The sequence below is a fragment of the Setaria viridis genome, chromosome 1, assembly GCF_005286985.2.
Source record: "Setaria viridis chromosome 1, Setaria_viridis_v4.0, whole genome shotgun sequence".
Lineage (NCBI taxonomy): Eukaryota > Viridiplantae > Streptophyta > Magnoliopsida > Poales > Poaceae > Setaria > Setaria viridis.
Window position 1 is genome coordinate 8,320,512 of NC_048263.2, and position 21,792 is coordinate 8,342,303.

The window sequence follows — 21,792 nt, forward strand, 5'->3', positions numbered from 1 at the left end:
CACTTCCACACGACAAACCATGTATAAGTTAAGGGGGTGTTTGTTTCTTTAGTTCCTCCTAAAATTTCTATCACATCGAATGTTTAGATACTAATTAGAAGTATTAAATATAGACTAATTACAAAACCAATTGCATAGATGAAGACTAATTTGCGAGACGAATCTATTAAGCCTAATTAGTTCATGATTTGACAATGTGATGCTACAGTAAACGTGCGCTAATGATAGATTAATTAGGCTTAATAGATTCGTATCGTGAATTAGCCTCCATCTGTGTAATTAGTTTTATAATTAGCTCATATTTAGTCCTCCTAATTAGCCTCCGAATATTTGATGTGACATAAATTTTAGGAGTCCTAAAGATCCAAACACCCCCTAAGGATGGTTTATACAGTACTTGGAACATGCAAATCCAGGATATAGTAGCAGTTGAAGTCAAACATGCAGTCCTAGTGTTTATGTTGTGTTTCCTGTGGTTCCCTCAGTTGTTAAAAGTTCTAAGTGTGGTTTTCCCCCCAAACTGTTCAGTAGGTTGGGGAGCGTGTGTGGTGTCTTTTATGTGTACTTGTAACACTGTCCCCCAGTTCGAAAACCCCTGGAAGGGTATGTGTGGCTTTGTACTTTGTATTTCCAGAGAGAATGGTGTTAGGCCGGGTTCACCCAAAACCTGGGAACCTGATTGTGTCAGAGGTATTCAGTTTACAACATGCTTAATCAGAGGTGCTTGCTACTCAATTGGAATGTGAGGGGACTTAGGGTCCGTTTGGTTTTGGGACCATGTGGGTTGGGTTGGAGCCAACCCACTTTTCTGGGTTGGAGTCGACCCATCTCTTGTTTGGATGAGAGGGTTGAAGAGGGATGGGTTGGACTCAGTTTTTTGTTTGGTTGAAGAAGTTGTGAGGGTTGGGATGGATGTCCATGTAACACCGTTAATTGTGGGCCCCACATGTCATCCTCTTATTTCTATTTATTTTTTTCCTCACTTCACTCTTCTTCCTTCTCTCCTCCCCGCAAGCACTCCTGACGCCGCCCCTGCTACTCCCCGGCCGCCAGCGCGCCGGCCCCCGCCGGCGGCTCCTCCCCGGCCGCCTCCGCGCCGACCCCTGCCGCCGCCTCCCGGTCGCTCAGTCTCTGCAGCGGGTGCGGGGCCATGGGACGCCGCGAGGCGGAGCTGCGCCGCCGGGCAGGCGGCGGCGGGAGGGCGCTGGGCCGGCGGGAGGCGACGGCGGATGGCTGGCCGGCGGAGGGCAGTGGCGGGGTCGGGCGGGCAGCAGTGGTGGGCGAGCGTCGGGCGAACGGAGAAGAAACGGAGAAGAAACGGAGAAGAAGTGGGTTGGAATGATTCCATCTTTTTTTAGGGATGGGATGAACCCGGATCAATTGGGAATATTCCCCGTCCGGGTCGGCTCCAACCCACCTCTTCTCCAACCAAACATGGGACGAAGTGGGTCGGCTCTAACCCAACCCACTTCGACCCCAGAACCAAACAGACCCTTAATAACCCAGCTAGAAGAAGAGTTGTTAGAGATCTGGCTATTGACATGAGATGCATAATTGCAAGTATCCAAGAGACAAAAATGGAGATTATCAATGACCAAATTGTGGCCGACACTTTGGGATAGAATTTCACACAGCACTTTGTCAGCTCAACAAACAAGAGGAGGTGCACTACTAGATGTGCATTAGGACTTCTACAAGATCACTCAATCTGAAATTGGAAACTTTTCTGTCTCAGTCAAAATTGAAGCTACCACATCTAGAACTACTTAGTGGATCACAATAGTGTATGGGCCACAAGGTGATGCTGAAAAGCTACAGTTCCTACAAGAACTCAGGCAACTGAAACAGATTACCTCTGACAAATGGCTAATTATTGGGGACTTCAACATGATTTTGTCTACAGAGGACAAAAGCAACAACAATCTTAACAGAAGGCTTATGGGTGCTTTCAGATCATTGGTGAATGAATTAGAGTTGAGAGAATTGCAGCTCAAGGGAAGGAGATTCACTTGGTCCAATGATGTTACTCAAACAAGAATAGATAGGGCTTTTTTACCATTGAATGGGATCTCATGATGCCACATTGTGCTCTACAAGCTGCCTCATCTTCTGTCTCTGACCATTGCCCATTAATTATTGTTGGGAGTGCTACAGGAAGGAAATACACAGGGCTAAGGTTTGAGAGTTTCTGGCCGAAAATGCAGGGTTTGTCTCGAAGCTGTTAAAGAGGCATGGGACAGTGAAACTTGAGTGCACAATCCATTTTTAAGACTGCACATTAAGTTGGAGAGAACAGGGAAGAACCTGAAGAACTGGGCCAGATCAAAAATTGGAAGGAATAAGCTGCTACTGTGTGTTGCTAAACAATTGGTGGCTATCCTAGATGTGGTGCAAGACTATAGGCCTTTAAGTGATCTGGAAATACAACTCAAAAGAGATCTAAAAGCCAGAATTCTTGGTATGACAGCCATTGAGAAACTTAGAGCAAAACAGCAATGCAGGTTAACCTACCTCAAGGCAGCAGAAACACAAGCAAAGCTTTTCCATGCACAAATAAATGGAAGAAGAAGGAAGAACTACATCCAATGCATTGAAACTGAAGATAGAACCATTCACTTACATGAGGAAAAAGAATAGCACATATTTCAACACTTTTGCACACAATTTGGGCAGCCAAGTCAGAGATTGCAAACATTGGATTGGGAAAAGCTACAACTGCCAACACTACAGCTACAGAATAACCTAGAACAAGAGTTTACTAAAGAAGAGGTGTGGGAGGTTATTTCTGAAATGGCTGCTAAGAAAGCTCTAGGGCCAGATGGGTACATTGGGAATTTCTTCAAGACTGCATGTCACATAATCAAGCAAGATATATTGGCTGCAGCAAACTTCTTTTACCAGCAGCATGGACAACACTTTGATCAATTAAACAAGGCACACATAGTGCTAATCCCAAAAACACCAGAAGCAAAGAACCTGAGCAACTATCGTCCCATCAGCTTAACACATAGCATTGCAAAAATCATCTCCAAACTGCTAGCCAACAGACTGTCACCACATCTGCCTGATCTGGTATCCAGAATTCAGAGTGCCTTTATCAAACGCCGAAGCATACAAGATAATTTTATTTTTACCCAAAACATGGTTCAATCATTGCATCGTGCAAAGAAGCCTGCTTTATTCTTGAAGCTTGACATAAGGAAGGCATTTGACAGTGTTAGATGGGACTACTTGATGGAACTGCTATAACAATTGGGTTTTGGGCCAAGATGGAGAAACTGGATCTCAATCCTCCTATCATCTGCAACAACTTCAGTGCTGCTAAATGGTTCCAGAGGACCATGGTTCAAACATAAAACAGGCCTGCATCAAGGAGATCCCTTAAGTCCTATGTTGTTCATTCTTGCAATGGAGCCCCTTCAGCAGATGCTGCACATAGCTGCAGCTGATGGTTTACTGACACAGATTCAGCACAGGACAGTGAGAGCTAGAGTCAGCATGTTTGCTGATGATGTAGCCATCTTCCTAAATCCAATAAGGGATGAGGTTAAGGTGGTCGCTGCTATACTAGAGGAATTTGGGACAACATCTGGACTGATAACAAACACAAGTAAAAGTGCAGTGTACCCAATTCAGTGTGCAAGCCTGAATCTTCAAGATATCATGCAAAGTTTTCAGTGCCCAATCAAAAGCTTCCCTTGCACATATCTTGGACTGCCACTACATATCAAATCTCTAAGGAGGATAGATATACAACCACAAGATTGCCTGCTTGGAAAGGAAGGTTGATGAATAAGTCAGCAAGAATGGTGCTACTAAACAAGGTTCTCTCTGCAATCCCAGTGTACTTCCTCTCTGTGTTTTCACTAAAAAATTGGGCCAATCAAGAAGATTGACGAGATTAGAAGAAACTTCTTATGGAAAGGAGATTCTGAAGCTAATGGTGGGCACTGTTTGGTTAAATGGGTTAATGTCCAAAAGCCAAAAGGAGTATGGGGTTTAGGCACTCTGGACCTTGAAAAATTTAGTAGAGCACTTAGGCTCAGATGGGTGTGGTAGCAATGGAAGGACCCAAACCGGCCATGGGAGGCCACTGAGACTCCTGTCAATGAAGTGGACCTGCAACTCTTCAGAGCAAGCACACAAGTGGTGGTTGGGAATGGACAAAAAGCTGAATTCTAGAATGCATCTTGGCTCAATGGTCAAGCCCCAAGAGATATTGCACCTAATATTTATAAAGTAGCTTGGAGGAAACACAAAAAAGTTTTTAGGAGTTGACTGAACACAATTGGACAAGGGGGCTATGGAGGATGAGCAACCAGACTGAATTAGCAAAGTTTGTCACATCATGGGATCTGATCCAGGGGTTTACTCTCACAAATAGTCGTGATGAAATTGTGTGGAAATGGACTACTGATGGAGTATACACTGCCAAATCAGCATATAGGATTCAGTTTAGAGGTTCATATTGTAATTTCCAGGCCAAGTCAATTTGGAAGGCTCAAGCTGAAGGAAAGCACCGTTCCTTTGCGTGGCTGTTTCTTCACAGCAAAATCTTAACTACTGACAGGCTACTAGAGAGGAATTGGCCCTGCAACCCTGTTTGCACTCTTTGTCAGGGAGCTACCGAATCTGCTGAGCACCTATGTATCCTTTACCCTTATGCTCTACAGGTCTGGCAGCTTATACATTCCTGGTCGAGCACTCTGGTTCCATTGCGGTTGACAGATGGGGGGCTCCAAGGATGGTGGCGACAATCTCTACAAGCAATGACGAAGGAAAACAGGAGAGCAGCAGTGGCTCTTTTGATCTACACGTGCTGGAACATATGGAATGAGCGTAACCGGAGAATCTTCCAAGGTATTCAAGCAACGCCACAAGTGGTGTTCAATTTTATCAAGAAGGAAATTAGCTTGAGACAGAGAGCGTGTGGAGCGCCAATTATTCCTTAGAACAATGTTAAGAATGTGTTGTAATATAAGAAGAGAGTTTGATCTTAATTATGTAATAATCTGCATATAAGCTTAGACTTTTCTCTCCGATATGGCAGAGCAGCTCCTGCCCTTAAAGTTCAAAAAAAAAGGAAGAAAGGAAACAAATAAATACCCTCATTTTTCTCATTTTGGTGTACGCCCGCTGGGACAGGGACGGGCTGTAGGTTTCTTTCCCTTCCGCCGTCCAAAATTTTCCTTTTTTTGGTGATGATAAAAGCACAGTGGTGCCACTGTCAAGCGCGATGATAGGGGTTGCGGTTGCAGGTGGATGCAGATTCAGGGGACCTGAAAGCGCCTCCACATCCTTGGCACTCAAGCTTTCCCTCCTGTACCAAGCATATAGGCGTGGTAAAAGGACAACAAAAATCTGAAAGGTTACCACGTTAAATTCTACGTTTACTATATGATCAAGTTCTGAATTGGATTGTGAAAGGATATGAAAGATAACTTTATATAATACTTCATGCAGATCTAATTCTGGATAAAATTATAACTTCATCACTAGCTTAGCTTGTAACAAAAAGCACATGTTGATTGATATATATGGAATCAAGATGTTGGTATGATTAGTAATTTGTACAAAAGTCGATTAGAAAGCTGTGACGGAGTATGATATATAGAGAGAATGTTCTGTAGATTCACACCTGCTTATCTTCACTCTGGACGAAATCAGGCAATGATCTCCCGATCTGCCCCTCCTGCCAAGGAATTAACCATCGATCATTGAAATCCATTAGTTAATACTGTACAACTAGTAGTCATCAACCCGTGTCCCGTGGTAGCTATCGCACGGACTAGCAACTTTATACTTGTCATTCACCATCTTTCAATTTATTTTACAGAAATTTAGCATCCACTAAATTTGCAATGCAGAAAATCTTGTCATTGCTTAGACAAAGATCATCACCCCTGGCATTGACTAGTACCACTGCATCTGGAAGCAAGTAAGCTTGCAAGTCCTTGCCCAGGGCTCCAAGGGTCTCCTGCTCATCGTAGCAGTTGATTGTCACCAAGAGTGTGTATGTTGTGGCAGAAAATGACAGTGAAGAATATGCATGCAGGTAGTACCTTGAGGCTTGCGATGGGAGCTGTGATGAGGACCGTCCGGCGCTGCTAGCTCCGGCCGACCGATCGAATGATACTTGGTCGACGAGACGAACTGGCCTGGCTCCTTCGCCGATCGATGCTGACGCACGCCTGCACGTACCAGGGTATCGATGTGCATCCATATGGCATCATTTCATTGATACACACACGGTCTACAACTTGAAAAACCAAATCGATGTAGCTGCTCTTGCCAACTTCTTGTTTCCCTTCCATTTCTGGACAAAGTTTTTAGCACAGGCTTGCATATATAATATATTGTGATTTGGAGGGCAACTCAATTCTGCGTTGAACGAAACCCAGAAGTTCCAGTGACTCTGAATCAAAGCAATTTGCCGCATGACATTGACATCATGGCCATCAATTGGTGTACAATCACCCCATAGACCTACACTACCCATCAATGTTCAGAATGCAGCTCCAACACCACCGGTTACAAGTTACAACAGTTGGAACTGACAAGAATTGTAAGATTGGCCCAAGTACAGAGTACACGGAACAGGATACTTCAGCCTAACTGTAACAGTTGAATGTCACTCACACTTCCAGCTTCACGACAGTCTATTTGCATTGCAGCTGCCTCTGCAGCGGCTTGGAGCTCCACGTGAGCTCCTGGACGGCGTCCGGGAAGATGACCGTGGGCTTCCTCCTGCTCTCCTCCAGGTACGGGAAGTCCTCGGTGAAGTGGAGGCCGCGGCTCTCGCGCCTTGCCAGCGCGCTCTTGACGACGAGCTTGGCGCAGCAGAAGAGGTTGCGCATCTCGCAGGCCTCCACCCCGACCATGGTCGGCGCCCACCCTCGCCGGAACAGGAACGCCTCCCACTCCGACTCCAGGTCGCTGATCCTCCACTCCGCCTGCTTCAGCCGCCCCGTCGACCGCACGATGCCGACGTACTCCCACATCACGGCCTGCAGCTCCGCCCGGGTACGCTGCGTCCGCGCCACGATCTCCGACAGCGCGCCGCCGCCGCCGCCGCCGAGCGCCGACGGCGACGGGAGCGTCGGGCGCGCCCACCGCGCGGCGAGGGACGCGTCGGCGCCGGCACCGGCGTCCAGTATGTGGTCGATGGACGGCTGCACCGCCCGCCTGGCGAAGACCAGCGCCTCCAGCAGCGAGTTGCTCGCCAGCCGGTTGGCGCCGTGGAGCCCCGTGCAGGCGACCTCGCCGGCGACGTACAAGCCCCTCACGTTCGTCTCCCCCTGCAGCCCCGCCCGGACGCCGCCGCACATGTAGTGCGCCGCCGGCACCACCGGGATGGGCTGCCGGGTGATGTCCAGGCCGTACCGGAGGCACTCGGCGGCAATATTGGGGAAATGCGCAAGAACCTTGTCTCTCGGCCTGTGGCTGATGTCCAGGAGGACGTAGCTCTCGCCGCGCTTCTTCAGCTGGTCGTCTATGCTCCTCGCGACTACGTCTCTCGGTGCTAGCTCAGCGCGATCATCGTACAGCGGCATGAATCTCTCCATGGACTGGTTGTAGAGGATTCCCCCGTCTCCTCTGACGGCCTCTGTTATGAGAAATGCATTTTCCCTTCTTATGCTTGGCTTTATTGGGAGGCCCTCGTCTGAAAGTGCAGTTGGATGGAACTGAACAAACCTGACAATGCAAAGTAGAAGAAAAACTGAATTAGTGACAATTGAAGGGATGCAGGTTCATCTGGTGTCTAAATTTTAACTGGTGGCCAAGAGAAACTCACTCCATATTGGAAATTACAGCCTGAGCACGATGGGACATTGCAATTCCATCCCCAGTAGCTACCTGAAACATCGAATTTTGAGGAATCTTAGGAAGATTGTGAGTAATATATTAACTTGATTCTCATCACGCAAATGGATGATGCCGTATCATATCCATCAGGACATCATTCAGAAAGCATGTCCGCTTAGCATAATATATATCAGAAAGAAAACGACAGATGCATCTAAAAGATTACTATATTAAAAGATATAAAAGAGTGGGGTGTCTCCTGAAAAGTACCGGTGGATTGGTTGTTGTGGGATATATATGACCAGCTCCTCCAGATGCAAGCAATGTTACTTTCGAGATGAAACGGACTACCTGGATAACACAAGAACAATTTATTTAACTTGAACAATTTCTTACAAGAGTGGTACTGGTACCAAAAGGTTGGAATTGAAATTCCAGACGATATACCTTTTGAGTTTCAACGTCTATTGAATCCACTCCATAGCAATAGATTTCACCATTTTTCTGCAACAGAACAATTCATATTAGTCATGGGTGATAACTTTGACTGAAAACTCTTTGCAATTGGGGGAGAAAATTAGGCATGTCATATAGCACAACACATATTTCCACTTATGGGACATAAAATTGTTATTGGCTGTGCTCCCAGCAATAACGCAAGTCAAAAGGTCATGAAAGTTCATGTGATTTTAAACTAAATTAAATGAGCAAGACATCGAAATTTGGGAAGTGAGCAAAAACAAGTACAATGTGTCAATTTCGAGTGTACATTTGACAACAGAGTTAGGGAAATGTTCAAATGAAAGAGGCAGCTGGCAGGTTTGGCACTACCGTGTATGACATTTTAAGGTTGTGTTTAAGAGGTCACTATCGACAAACATTTGGAAGCTGACAATAACAGGCCAATAGTCACTGATATCTTGATCTTGTCGCTTCCTAAGCTGTTTCCTGAAAAGTGAGCACTTCAGCAGCTATGTTCTCGAACCTTTTTTATACTCAGACAATAAGCTTACCATTATTTTGTTTGTTTCGAAAAGGTTCCACTATTTTGATCCTTGTAAGGTCAGACGACAAAAAGGAAATAATTAATCTGGCCAATCACTAGTTCGCACAATAGTTTTCGTGTAGCCCAAGCCTATTTGCTATGTATCAATTTATATGCTCATGAAGGAAAACTGCATGCACACAACTATATAGCAGACAGCTTTCAAAAGTAACAGAAGGAAAACACATGCAAGAATGTCAAAAAAACATACAAGTGAAAGAGCCCAAGGAAAATATTATTCACCAAATAATTTAGTGATCAATGGTTGGCATAAGAATAACATATATTAACCTGGCATGTCAATAGGTCAATGGCAAAGTGGTGACCAAACAAAGATATGTTATCATCATTATCAACTGCTTGCAGCAGTGCTCTTTCAATCTCTCTTCCAGTCATATCAGCAGAATGGACAATTCTGTTGTGAGAATGTCCACCTTCCCTTGCAAGGTGCAGTCTACCATCTTCACCATGGTCAAATGAGGCACCCATGGCAATTAGTTCCTTGACGCGCTCTGGACCTTCTGTGCAAACTATCTGAAAGAAAGCATGAAGGTTATGAGCTAACAAATATATGAATTAACAACTGTACAAAAGCAGGGGAATATTTGTTCACAAGCAATGATTCACTGGAAAATGCATAATACAATGGTGAGGCAATAAAAAACTATCGTAACAATAATGGATGCTAAAACTTACCCTGACAGTCTCTTCATCGCACAGATAAGCCCCTGCAACAATTGTGTCTTTCATGTGACTTTCTACAGAATCCGAGGGGCAGAGAACGGCACTGACTCCGCCTTGTGCATAGTTTGTGTTGCTCTCATGAGGCTCTGCTTTGGTGATAATAGCAACAGAACCGTGCTTTGAAACTTCCAGAGCGTACCTTAGGCCAGCAACACCGCTGCCAATAACCACGAAATCAAAGAATTTTGTGGTATCATCTTGCAGGCATGAAAGAGTAGAGGCTCTGATGGGGCTGACCCTGTGCCTCACATGTTGTTGGGAGCCACAAGTAGATCTTGCACCCATGAAACGAGGCATGCTACCTAGCCTGTGCACACAATTAGCACGCTGTCATCAGATTAAACAATGCAACAATAACACGGCAGGAAGTGTCAGATCAAAGCTCGCAATTTGAAATAAGTAACTCAATTGATTATACATATTATTTCTAACTGAAGACCTTTTACATGTTCTTTCAGTTCTCTTATCTGAATCATACTTCACTCAGTTTGGAAATCGTGACACTGCTTCTTTCAAATAGTACAAATGGTGGAGAGAAAAATGCAGTGAAACCAAAGTGTCAGGAAGGTTAACACCTTGATCGACAAAATCAATATAATAAGAGGCTATCAGACTGCAACAAGCACTTGGAATCCTCCTGTAAAAGAATAAACGTTTGACGCTCTCGGAGAGAAGAATATTTGACAGCATCAACTTCACCTGGAGATATCAAGCTGGGCGCATCTTCTGAAACAGAGAGAAGGCAGTCCAGAAGCTTGCATGTGCACTTTCTCGATATGCATCAACCGTGCGCATTGGAGGCTGGCAAATCCATTCGTCAGGTTCGCCATCCCGTCCTCGGCTCTGACTGCAGAAACGAAACCAGAGCACACAAACTAATCAAGAACGTAGATTGCACAGGGAGAAGCAGGAAAGAGGAAGAATTATCTTTTCCAAATAAAAGCAAGAGGAAGAATCCAGAGGAACGAACAACAACCGCAAACAAAACAAGCAATGAGCGAAAGAACTGAAAAGATCTCCGATTACGGACGGGTAGAACAGGAACGAGAAGATCTAAGCATCCCCGGCGATAAAAGCATCAGCTTTAGAAACTAGGCAGGTTGGGTCAGGATCAGGCAATTCCAGAACCAAACAGGCCGCATGGGCAAGCGAAGAACAGCACTCACCTGTACCTGTGCAAGAAAAAGCTTCTCCTGGTTCCAATGGCAAGAAGATGGTAGGCAGGAGAGGACTGGAAATTCAAGATGTCGCTGCGGGGGAGGTAACGCTCGAAGGCACGGCCTTTGGGCCTCCGAAGAGCGGGGCGAAGGAGCGGACGGAGGCGGGCAGCGTGCGTGCCCGGCTCGGCAGGCGGCCGTTTTATTGCGGAGGTCAGAGAGAGAGAGAGAGAGGGAAGCGACGGGAGAAAGGGAGGAGAGAGAAAGGGACAGGTTGGTTGGGAGCGGAGGAGAAGCCAAACAAAGGGAGCGAGGAAGAGATGGCTCTCCGGCTATGCTCACGAAAAAGGCTGGGCGAGGAAAATTCTTGGCATCCCAAGGCGCCACATCGTCGCCGACGAAGACCGACCACGCCGCCGCCGCCTCGTGCGGTGCGGGGCGTCTCTCTTTTCGCCCTGACCGCAGACGGAAGGTTCACCGGATCTTGGCGTTGGCGCCCGTGGGGCCCGGCCCTGCCCGCTTTTTGCCTTGCGGGGAAGGCGCACCTGCGGGGCCCAGAGAATCGAGGCGTGGGTCCGCCGCCGGTGATGGTGGGCGGCGTGGTGGAGGGAAAGCTGACTTCCGACCCCAATTTGCCCATCGCCGATGTTGAGGAGATTTCCAACCCCATTTTTGTATATAAAGTTTTTCTCGAAGTTTTGATAACATGCTAAAGTTTTATAAAATATATCATTTTTTAAAAACTAGTTGTGCGCGTCTATGATCTCCAAAACTCAACCCTACGATTTTTCATCAGTATTACAAAATACAAAAAAGCCCTAAAGTTCATATTCCAACTATGTTCCCAACCTTAACAACCGTAGGGTTTTGTGTGGAGGTTAAGGCAGGAGCTAGGTGAATAAAATGGTTTATTTGTACAATATATTTGATGGTTTTTTGGCTGACTTTTGAACTCCATTTAACAATGTAACCGAAGCGGCCACGTTGTCGGGCTATCCATTCCGCACTTGCATATACATATGTAAACTGTCAAAAACAACAACTGTATATTTATGGTTTTTTTTCTTATCCTCCTCTACCTACCTACGGTCGGTTTATATATTTGTATCCAAATTTAGATGCTACTTGGTAACATCTCCGATAAAATGTACGTAGGATGCACGTGGCTGGATGCTTGTAAAAGATACGCATCTTCATTATAAGAAAAGGAATGTAAAGTTCCACAATCTTTCAATTTTCTCTTTTCATACATTTTCTCTTTTCATACATATTTATTGCGACAATAAATTAGCAACTTGATAATTTTCTCTTTTTTTTTCACTAGGTGAGGCCAACGAAGGGATCCACCGGTGCCACCGTGACGGCCTAGGACGCAGCTGCAAAGGAGCAGCGCCCTCAGAAAATACACGCAACCGGGTTCGAGCCCAGGCAGGTGCGCTCCTCATCTGGGAGCCACACCAATGCTCCGTTGGCTAATATTGCAAATTCGATCAATTAATTTATGGGAATGTCGTGTAAAAAGAATAGAGGTGACACAATCAGTTGAACAAGCAGTAGCCCTTCCTCCTGATCGGAACTGAATTGCAATTTAGTTCCGAGCAGGGAGGGAGCGCTGCTTGTTCTGTGTGTGCAGAACTGCAGTGCAGGCACCAGGCGGAGCCGGCGACGATCGGCCGCCGGCGCTCCGAAGTGAAAACCGGTGGACGACGCCAGCTCAGCTCAAGTCACCCCTCACCAATCAACCAACCAACCAGCTACAGCTAGTGGCCAAATTGGTGTTGGGGGTGTCCGGCCGGGTGGGTGCGTCGCCGCTGGCCAGCCGTTCCTCTGGCGCGGGCGCGAGAGGCATGGGAGGCACGCGCGGGGCACAAGGGGTACCCACCCGCCGCTGCTAACAGCTAACCCACGGCCGACGCCGCGGCTGGCGGCCGACGACGGCGGCGGGTCGGCGGCACGGCACGAGACGCGTGACGGCGCAAGGTGGATGCGCCGCGCGTCTCGTGAAGTCGTGAGGTGGGCCGCTCAGGGAAGAGCGAACGGAAGCGTTCGTTGGTTGTTGGTTGCTGGGCGCGGCCCAACAGCAGGTTTTTGTCTGCCGTATTTCCCCGGCCCAACAGCGGGTTTGGGCTCCGAACAAACTCGTCCCGCGTGGTGCCGTGGGCCTGCCCTTGGGGACCAAGCAGCAGCGGCTCGGAAGAAGACCAAGACCCACGTCACCCACCGCCCGCGCCGACCCCATCAGCCACCCGTTCACGCAGGCCCATCCGAAACGGGCCGAACATTCGCGCCCACTTCTCCCCCAGCCCTGCTCCTCCCCTAGTCCGCTTCCTTTCCGCCGCATCCCCACCCCGGCTCGGCTCGTTGTAAATGCGGGCGCCACGCGCGCGTTTCCCTGCCCGCCCGTTCCTGGTTGCTTCGCCTTCCCGTGCAAGCAACCGTGTCGACGACGTCCCCGTCGAATCTTCTTCTTCTTCCCCCCACCTCTACCACCACCAGTCGACCTGCGCGCGCACAGCTCGAAGCTTGCTTGCGCCCCACTCCCGCACGCGTCATCGCCCGTCGCCTCACGCGCATTCCTTTTGTCGCGTCGCGTCGCCTCCCCTCCTCGCGATCTCAGCTCGCCCCGCCCCCCTTTATAAACGCCGCCGCCCAAGCGTGCACACACCAGCAAAGCAATCCCACCACCCCGCCAAGACGCGTCCAGCTCCACTCCGGGCACACAAGCACGAGCGAGCTCCTCTCCTCCGCCCGCCGGTCTGAAGCCTCTCTTTATTTCATCGCCTCTGATGTCCGCGATGGCCGCCGCGGCGGCGCCTCCCCCGCGCCTCGACTCCGTCCTCAGCTTCGGCAACGCGCTGCCCGGCGACGGCGCCGATGCCGACGCACACCGCCCGGGCACGGATGAGCGCGCCTTCTCAGACGCCGGCAGCGAATACGACGACGACGACGACGCGGGGTTCGAGTTCGCCTTCGCGCCGCCGCTCGTGGCTCGCGGGACCGGCGGCGGCGCCGAGGACCTCGCGCCGGCCGACGACATCTTCGCGCACGGCCGCATCCTCCCGGCGTACCCGGTCTTCGACCGCCACCACCTCCTCGACCGCGGCGACGACGAGGCGACGGCGCCGGCGCCCCAGGTTGCCTCCACGGCGCCACCCTCGCCGGACACCTACTGCGCGTGGGCGCCGCGGTCCGCGCCGGGGTCCCCCGCGCGGGAGCGGGACTTCCCCAAGTCCGCCTCCACGGGGGAGGCGCGCCGCTCCTGGCGCCTCCGCGACCTCGTCTCCGGCGCCGGCGGACGCTCACACAGCGACGGCAAGGAGAAGTTCCTCTTCTTCCAGCCCACCACCACCGCCTCCGCCGCGCCGTCCAAAACGGCCGGCAGCAAGGCGACGGCGGAAATGGCCGGCAGCAGCAGGCAGGCCGCCAAGCCTTCGGCGCCCGCGCAGAAGCAGAGCAAGAAGAAGGGCGGCAAGGCCGCTGGCGCCGCCGTGACAGAGATGGACATGGCGACCGCGCACAAGCTCTTCTACGCCAAGCAGGGCGGCGGCGCGCTCGCCGGCGACAGGCGGCAGCAGCAGCAGTCGTACCTCCCCTACCGCCCCGGGATCGTCGGCTTCTTCACCGCCGCGCACGCGCTCGGCCGCTCGCACCACCCCTACTAGCTAGCTTGCTCGGCCACCGCCGACGATCACTCCGCTCGTTTCGATCGGGATCAATAATCTCCCGAAGAAAGATTATTTCGTTCATTTTTTTTCGATTAATATTAACCGAATAGCTCATTCTTCTCTCGCCATTTCCTGTGAATACAAGAAAAATAAAAAATAAAAGAAATTACAACGCCATTCTTGTGCTGACTCTGAATTCGTCAACCTGCATCCAGCGGTTGAGCTGATCTTTGCCTCGTGAAGCTCCATTGATTAATCCGTGATCGGCTGGTTAGCGAAAGCGACCGGCTTTGTTTTGGATAAGCTCCTGTTCGTCCTTCTGACCGGCCGCGATGGATCCGAGATCCGACGACCTGACCAGATTGATCCGGGTCAAACGCTGGCTCGGAGCTGGTGGAGCAGCTGAATTGTCGCAGCTTGCATCGGCAATTCGTTTGGCATTTCCACGAGGAGAAGCTTCTTCTTCTCCGATGGAGGCGTACCGGTAGACCTGCTACGCACCAGCCTATTTTAGGCATGTGCAGTCTGCACACGCGTTCTTTGTGTTCATCGTCCTCTTCGTTGACCAGGTGGTGGGTAGAGTGCTTTATGTTCTAGAACATTTCGCTTTTTAATTCATTGTTTAAAACAACTTTAAATTTAACCGCGTTTGGGAATGGAGAGATTTTGTTGGGAATTTTACTTAAAAAGAGAGATTTTTGGGATTTTTTTAAGAATACTCCCTCTGTCCTGTAGTAAAGTACCTTCGTAGAGTTCAAAATTTATCCCAAATAAGTGCACATTAGGAATGGGAATACCTATATGCCATTTTCTACTTTCTATCCCCAAAGTGCAATGATTACATCTTTATATGGGTCTATATGTAATTTCTCACTAACATTGATCTCTTCATCCAAACGTTAAAAGTGCATTTATTTTGAAACAGAGGGAGTACGTAGAAGAGCTGCACAGAAGAAGAGTTTGAAAATTTTACGACGCGGGCCATTAACCGGGCGTACGCACCACATGGTGTTACAACATACTTATGCGACTAGCCGACTATACGGCAAAAGAAAACAAGCTGAGCTAATGACTAGCCTATCTGCTCCCAGTTGCTGATGCCGTTGGCCAGCCAACGGTGACCAGGTGCGTTGCCCCAGCCTGCATCCATAGTTGGCCTTCCTCCATGATCGGGGCTACAACCTGAGCTGCAGAATTCTCCGGCTGGCTGGTGAAAACTTTGCCATTCCTCTCCTTCCAGAGAGATTTTTGGGAACTGGAAGCATAACCCCATCATTTCAATTTTCAACAGATAAGGTCACTGCAAAAGAGAACCATTCCTGATCCAGCCGTCTTCTAGAACGTTGACTTTGGTGTTCGGATTCGTCCCTTTTAGTTTAATTTATTTATAATCAACTGCGTTGAGAATCCGGAGATGTTTGCAACATATGAATTTTCTTGGGTGAAAACTTTGAAGCTGGCCTAGTAACTCATATTTTCACCAATCGATTCGAATATTCCGAGAAGGGTTTAGACTATTCAACAAAATAGGAAGATGGGACAAGCGACAAAGTCATTATACTGTGAAGAGGAGTTCAAGAACAAGCTAAGCTTGGAACCATCTCCGGGACAGCCATCTTCTAGAAGGGCGAACATTTTCTTGAGTAGAATTGAAATGTTAAAAGCTACTTCCTCCATTTCAAATTAATATTTATTCTAACTTTTTTGAGAGCCAAAGCATATCAAGTTTGACCAAATTCACACAATAAAGTACTAATATTCATGATACCAAATAAGTACAATTAGTTTTTTCATTAAATATATTCATAGTATATCTATTCGGTGCCATAAATTTTTGTAATCCTTTTTATAATTTTAATCAAATATAAAATAGTTTGAATCTACAGGTTAGAATAAATTATAAAGAGGGAGTAGTACGAGTATGCTAAAATAACCTGATCTAGTGATCTCAGCTGTCGTCAACCTGCTGGTGGATACGGTCAATTGTTTCGACCGAATAAATGGGCCGGGATATTTAGCACTGAAACGGAATAAGTGGGCCAGGATGATTTGCAGGCCCACAGTCTGCATACGGCTCGGACATCGGCCCAGCTCTAGTCCCACCCACCCTCCTCTCTTTATAACTCCACCGTGGCCACGCCTGACTCCACACCTACCGCTAGGGTTTAAGCATTGCGCCGCCGCCGCCGCCTCGAGCCCTCCCGCTCGCGTCTCGCCCACCCCTCCGCTTCGCACCGCCTCCACCCCTCCGTCGCCCACCGCCGTTCTCCCGCTGGTCGTCACGAACTGATTGCTTCTGTCGTTCTTCAGTATTTTTTTTCACAGATTTTCCGTGGTATTGTTTGATTACTTCCGAGAAACCTTGTGGTATAAGTGCTTTACCATCTGAGAACTGAGATGACTGCATTGTAGGAGTAGCTGTGATGAGCATTGCTTCCTTCTGACACCTCTTGTATGAGAAGGGATCTAATGGTCCCTTCCTTGAGCAGATTCAGCAACCCTCTGAGCTCCTCCCTGTCAATCTCGTCTGAACTAACCTTACGCTTTGCTTTATATGTGGCATCTGATAGGAAATTCGTGTGATAGTTGCATGTAGCTCTTCGTTATTTTTATACAAAGCTTGTGCTGTGATGAGTTCTTGCTTATTTCTGACACCTCTTGTATGAGAAGGGATCAGTCCCTTCCTTGAGCAGATTAGCAACTCTCTGAGCTTTTAACTGCACGAGTTCGCCATCTTTTGGCACCGTTTGTTACAATACTATATGTTTTACTATTTTACTTCTCGATGAAATTATCTTATTTCTGCTCCTTTCTGTTGGTAAAGAGTAGGAGCAGCTGTGATATGCATTGCTGTCTTCTGATACCTCGTGTATGAGAAGTGATCTCGCTTTTAGTAAACCTGCATTTGGGATTATTGTTGGATTTACTCTTGATGAAAATTGTTTGGCTTCCTGAGGCTTATTCAATCACCTAGATATGCTATGTAGCTCTAGTGGTAATGCATTTTATCTCGCCTTTCTCTGTGTTTGTATGAGGTAGTTCGGTAATTTTATGTAGTCAGTCCCTGTGAAGATCTCAAGACCTACCGATAGGAAGTGCCGTTTGACACTTTAAACAGCAGCTGTTTCTTTCGGCTGCAGGTGTCCATCCATCGACCATAACCTTTGTGGTTTGGTCTGGATGGAGCTCCCATCTGCAGCTGTTTGATTCAGCTGTGGTGTGTGATTTAAATCGGGTCTCTGAGGGATTCTACGTAACTGCCAGTATGTTATATTTTGTAGGTGTGGTATTTTGTTGGTCTGTAGTCTTTGTTGAAGTAGTTCGGGCCTGATGCCACGTCTCCGTTAGCTACGAGCATTGACCGGAGATGCTATGATTAGGCCAATACAGAGTTGTTTCAATGTTTCACATGTTGATAGGAACCTGGGGACTGCTTCTCCATCTGTCCACAGAGCCGGTTTCTGTGATTACATTAATATTTTTTTAATACGGTACACGTTTTGTTTTCACCTTATTTTCCTTGTATCAATTTTCTACATATGGTGATGATGATAAAGCTAAGGCTTGTTTCTCAACATTCGCAGTAGCCGCCTAAGAGCTTTCGCCCTGCCAGGCTTGAGAGCTTGTGCTGTTAAATCCTTCCTTGGATGTCTGAGCCATGTTTGTTTTCACATCTAGCTTTTCATTAAGTACATATCATGTGACCTGTTGTCAACTTCTATTAACTGTTGTGCATTGCAAATGATGATAAAATCAAGGCTTGTTTCTCTACATTCGCAGTTGCCGCCTAAGAGCTTTCGCCCTGCCAGGCTTGAGAGCTAGTGCTGCTAAATCCTTCCTTGGATGTCTGATGCAATGCAATGGTCTCATTTTGTGGTTGCCTACAGATATTTGTTCGTTTCCTTTTTTTTTGTCTTGGTTTATGTGGAATCTGGAGTGATGCATGCTCTATGATGATAGAATCAAGGCTTGTTTCTCTACATTCGCAGTTGCCGCCTAAGAGCTTTCGCCCTGCCAGGCTTGAGAGCTAATGCTGCAAAATCCTTCCTTGGATGTCTGAGGGCATGCTACACTTGCTGTTGAATGTACAAAAGTTCTTCCTGGTGCTTTTGTTGTGCTATCTTTTGTGCTATCTTTTGCCACCCTTTGTCATTTATCATTCAGAATTTGCTAATTGTTTCTATTTTCAACTGTGCTTCCAATTTCCTGTTTGTATTACTGTTGAGGGTGTTGTGAAAGTATGCAGAGTTTGGAGGCAGAGGAGAGAAGAAAATGGAAAAGGTGACCTAATTAGGCTAGGCTATTTCTGATTGTGATCAGTGTGTTGTGAAATCAGAATTGAGTTATTTTGGTGCTCTTGTTTGAAAAAAATGTCATATCAGCATGTACTATTTTTTATCTTTTGGAAATTATTCTGTATCTGCATCAGTGTGTAAAATTTGATTTGTTCACGCATTGGCATCTGGACATGATTGTCTGTAAATTATTGTGAGATGTATTGTACTTTTGTCATCCTTCTGTCTCGTCCTTCTGTATTTTGCTCATTACAGTCCAGTACCCCTGTAGTTTGCCCAATTTTGCTCATTACAGTACTGTCCTCCTGTATGATTTCACAAGGTTGCAGCAATCGCTAATTCTGCTATGCCTTGCGTTGTAAAGTAAGGAAAAAGAGTGTAGCTCAACGGTTCATAAGGCAAAAAAGAAAAAGTACATGGTAGCGCGTTGCTCTGCTCAGTGACTGAAAGGCTACGTTCTGCACTCCGATTGAGCTGTTGCCTGTTGCTGTGTCTCTTGCTGTTGCCGCAATTCTTTCTCAGCTTCCAACTTCCTGAATGCTGTGGAGCTTATCTTGTTCCCCGTAGCTTCCTCTGGTACCAGTTCTACCGCTTCAATCTGCAATATTGAAAGCAATGAACTCTGAAGATTCTCTTCTTTTTAATTTTCCTTTTCTTTTGTGAAAAAAAAAGAATTACAAACAAACCTGCAGTTGTGAGAGGCCTCTCTCTGCCCTCTTCCTGTTGACAGCGAGCCCTCCCGGAAATGTCTCCTTGCTGCTTCCAGAATTGCAGGCAAACAATATCAGCTTAAAGATTTGGGCATTCAATTGAGCTGAGCCAACACTTTGGTCAGGCCTACTAGGGCACTACTGGGCAAATGAGATGATCCATATCAAAAATATGTAGGGCAAGAGAATCCTAACCTGACAATGATGGCCTCAAGACCTTGGTCAACAATGGAGGGGCCGTAAGGGTCCACGATCGGCTCTGCATGAACCTCAAGATCAGGCTTGATGGACTGCAAGTGGAAGGAGAGTGTTAAGAGCAATTATTTCAGTGCCTAAGCTGATTTTGTGGACGAACCCTGTTCTTATGGTCAATTAAGTGAAACACTGCTGCATCATGCTACGAGTATTTGCTAACAATTTCTATTGCTGAAAGCCTGAAAGCTCACCGATGTCCATGAATCCTTCAAGATGTCGTCTTGAAAAGATGTTAGGGAGTGTAGATAATAACAACAAAAATGTTTGTCCTTGGGTTTTGATGCTTGCAGCTTCAGGATGGGCATCCCTACTGAGCTACATACACTAGCAGCTAACTAACATAACAAAACATGTTCTTTTGAAATTTGGATCATGTGGGTACCTTAATATAATCCTTGACATTTTCCATCCGCTTCTCGATTGGCTGTATGAGGTCGGCATACTGCAAGGAAAAAACAGCCAAAAGCGAAAGATGCCCATCAGATTTCTGTATACCTACAATAAAAGGCTAGATTCTTCATGCGCATGCTATGACCATGCACGGGTCACATGTATGCTTTGAAGGGAATATGCCAACTAAGTGGTTAACCACTGTCCACTTAACCCCTACCAAATTCGCCATTGAATTTGGAACCTGTCCATGTTCAATGAATTTGGGAAACTTTTGTAATCACCAGTAGAACCGCCCGCGGCCCACCTACATGTTTGAATTAGGGCTCTACCGGACAATGACATGGTTAAGTGATTGATATCGACCTATTCCTGTGATTGCACTGACTGGAGTACCTGGCCAACCAACCATACACCATTGTGATCATTGGCTGGTGTGCTATAGTAGTAAATCCTTGGCATTCCCAATTTCCCATCTTCAAATGGCTGATGCACGCCCAATAATTTGTAACAACAAACTCTACAGACATGTATGCTATCACGCGAAGCGTACAGTTGGTATGAGTTGAGAGTTGAGACGTCTCAGTAGATGTCGCTGTGGCATCAGTTGCGATTGAATTATCAACACTATGGTCCAGGTTTATTTGAGTAGAAGAAGGTGTTTTTGGCTCTCACTCAGCATCAAGTGCCAGTGGATGATGCATACAGCTATAAAAGACCAATGACGCAAGAGCTGACCTGTTTCTTGGCGAGCATCGGGCCGTCGCAGACGCCGATCACGATCCTCTCCCTCGCCAGCTCCGCCGCCGCCTGTCGCGTTTGGCAAGAAAAAGAAGATTTCTTTATTTATACCAGAACATGGACAAGGAGGAAAGTTATTCTTAGTACTACTTTGATTATAACTAAACAAAAGAAAGAAACGAATCTGTGTTCTTCCATGGAGGCTCAACTACCAGCAAGAACAAGAAGAAGCAATGGGACACAAGAGAAAGTGTCAAAGTATGCCACCAAGATCAATTCTTAGCAGTAAGCACACGAATCAAACGATGGACTGAAGTTTAAATGAATCGGGAAGGAGACGACGCCATGAGCTGATGAGTACGATCACTATATCAGATTCCAAAATGCCCAAGAACTGGCAGAATTCCCTGTCATGGAGCACGCATACTTTTCGATCACCGCATGGATTGGATGATGAAGGAACACGAGAGCAGAAGCAGAAGCAGAGGAGGACAAGACGGAAGTCGAGCCATACCTTGAGGAAGAGATGGTGACCCTGGTGCAGCCGGTCAAAGGTGCCCCCGATCACGACGGCCGCGTAGGCCGCCGGCCTCCTCCTCTCCTCGACCTCCTTCCCGTCGTCGCCCTCCGACCCCGGGACGACGGCGGCGGCGTCCTCAGCTTTAGCGGCATCAGCCACCGTGGTCACGGCCGCGGCTTCTTCCTCTCCTCCCCTTGATCCTTCCTCCATGGCCATGGCCTACGCACACGCCCCGGCGAGGCAGCGCGCGCAACAAACAAACCGGAGGAGGAGGAGGCGGGCGGTTCGTTGGCTCGTGCCGCGCGCGTGTGGCGTCGGTCGCCGCTGCCGTTTATATTGCCGCGCCGAACCTCCGGCTGCCTTGGTTTTGACTTGGCCTCGATCGGCACCTGCCAGGCGAAGGCCTAGCGGTAGCCTGTTAGGTGGTGGTGCTCCAACAACGTGAGGGTTACGGATACAGACAC

At 47.6% G+C, this 21,792-nt stretch overlaps 3 protein-coding genes and 7 non-coding genes across 11 annotated transcripts; 8 read left to right on the forward strand and 2 right to left on the reverse strand.

The window, feature by feature from the left end:
* Positions 1-6,416: 6,416 nt before the first annotated feature.
* LOC117865665 (L-aspartate oxidase, chloroplastic) lies at positions 6,417-11,230 on the reverse strand. 2 transcript variants are annotated; one of them, XM_034749900.2, is made up of 8 exons: positions 10,768-11,230; positions 10,295-10,442; positions 9,548-9,902; positions 9,143-9,385; positions 8,254-8,310; positions 8,077-8,157; positions 7,796-7,857; positions 6,417-7,695 (listed from the first exon to the last, which is right to left on the reverse strand). In XM_034749900.2, exons 2-8 carry the CDS (start codon positions 10,423-10,425, stop codon positions 6,660-6,662), a joined length of 1,965 nt encoding a protein of 654 aa, XP_034605791.1. In that variant the 5' UTR covers positions 10,426-10,442; positions 10,768-11,230; the 3' UTR covers positions 6,417-6,659. The 2 variants fall into 2 exon arrangements, with proteins under 2 accessions (XP_034605791.1, XP_034605785.1); XM_034749894.2 differs by having other exon boundaries at positions 10,762-11,229.
* A 2,043-nt stretch (positions 11,231-13,273) lies between these two features.
* Positions 13,274-18,929, forward strand: LOC117842417 (uncharacterized). The gene has a single exon (XM_072292206.1). The coding sequence runs from the start codon at positions 13,539-13,541 to the stop codon at positions 14,412-14,414; it is 876 nt and encodes a 291-aa protein (XP_072148307.1). The 5' UTR covers positions 13,274-13,538; the 3' UTR covers positions 14,415-18,929.
* On the forward strand, positions 16,834-16,926 carry LOC117841786 (small nucleolar RNA snoR1). The gene has a single exon (XR_004637370.1). It is a non-coding gene; the product is annotated as a small nucleolar RNA snoR1 (small nucleolar RNA).
* Positions 17,041-17,129, forward strand: LOC117841787 (small nucleolar RNA snoR1). Its single transcript, XR_004637371.1, has one exon. It is a non-coding gene; the product is annotated as a small nucleolar RNA snoR1 (small nucleolar RNA).
* LOC117841781 (small nucleolar RNA Z112) lies at positions 17,478-17,665 on the forward strand. The gene has a single exon (XR_004637365.1). It is a non-coding gene; the product is annotated as a small nucleolar RNA Z112 (small nucleolar RNA).
* LOC117841802 (small nucleolar RNA snoR2/U65) lies at positions 17,742-17,892 on the forward strand. The gene has a single exon (XR_004637384.1). It is a non-coding gene; the product is annotated as a small nucleolar RNA snoR2/U65 (small nucleolar RNA).
* On the forward strand, positions 17,958-18,076 carry LOC117841818 (small nucleolar RNA SNORD14). Its single transcript, XR_004637399.1, has one exon. It is a non-coding gene; the product is annotated as a small nucleolar RNA SNORD14 (small nucleolar RNA).
* LOC117841814 (small nucleolar RNA SNORD14) lies at positions 18,154-18,272 on the forward strand. Its single transcript, XR_004637395.1, has one exon. It is a non-coding gene; the product is annotated as a small nucleolar RNA SNORD14 (small nucleolar RNA).
* Positions 18,363-18,481, forward strand: LOC117841816 (small nucleolar RNA SNORD14). Its single transcript, XR_004637397.1, has one exon. It is a non-coding gene; the product is annotated as a small nucleolar RNA SNORD14 (small nucleolar RNA).
* On the reverse strand, positions 18,890-21,792 carry LOC117842424 (phosphopantetheine adenylyltransferase). Its single transcript, XM_034722883.2, has 6 exons — positions 21,323-21,792; positions 20,806-20,877; positions 20,060-20,119; positions 19,618-19,712; positions 19,399-19,468; positions 18,890-19,310 (listed from the first exon to the last, which is right to left on the reverse strand). Exons 1-6 carry the CDS (start codon positions 21,542-21,544, stop codon positions 19,164-19,166), a joined length of 666 nt encoding a protein of 221 aa, XP_034578774.1. The 5' UTR covers positions 21,545-21,792; the 3' UTR covers positions 18,890-19,163.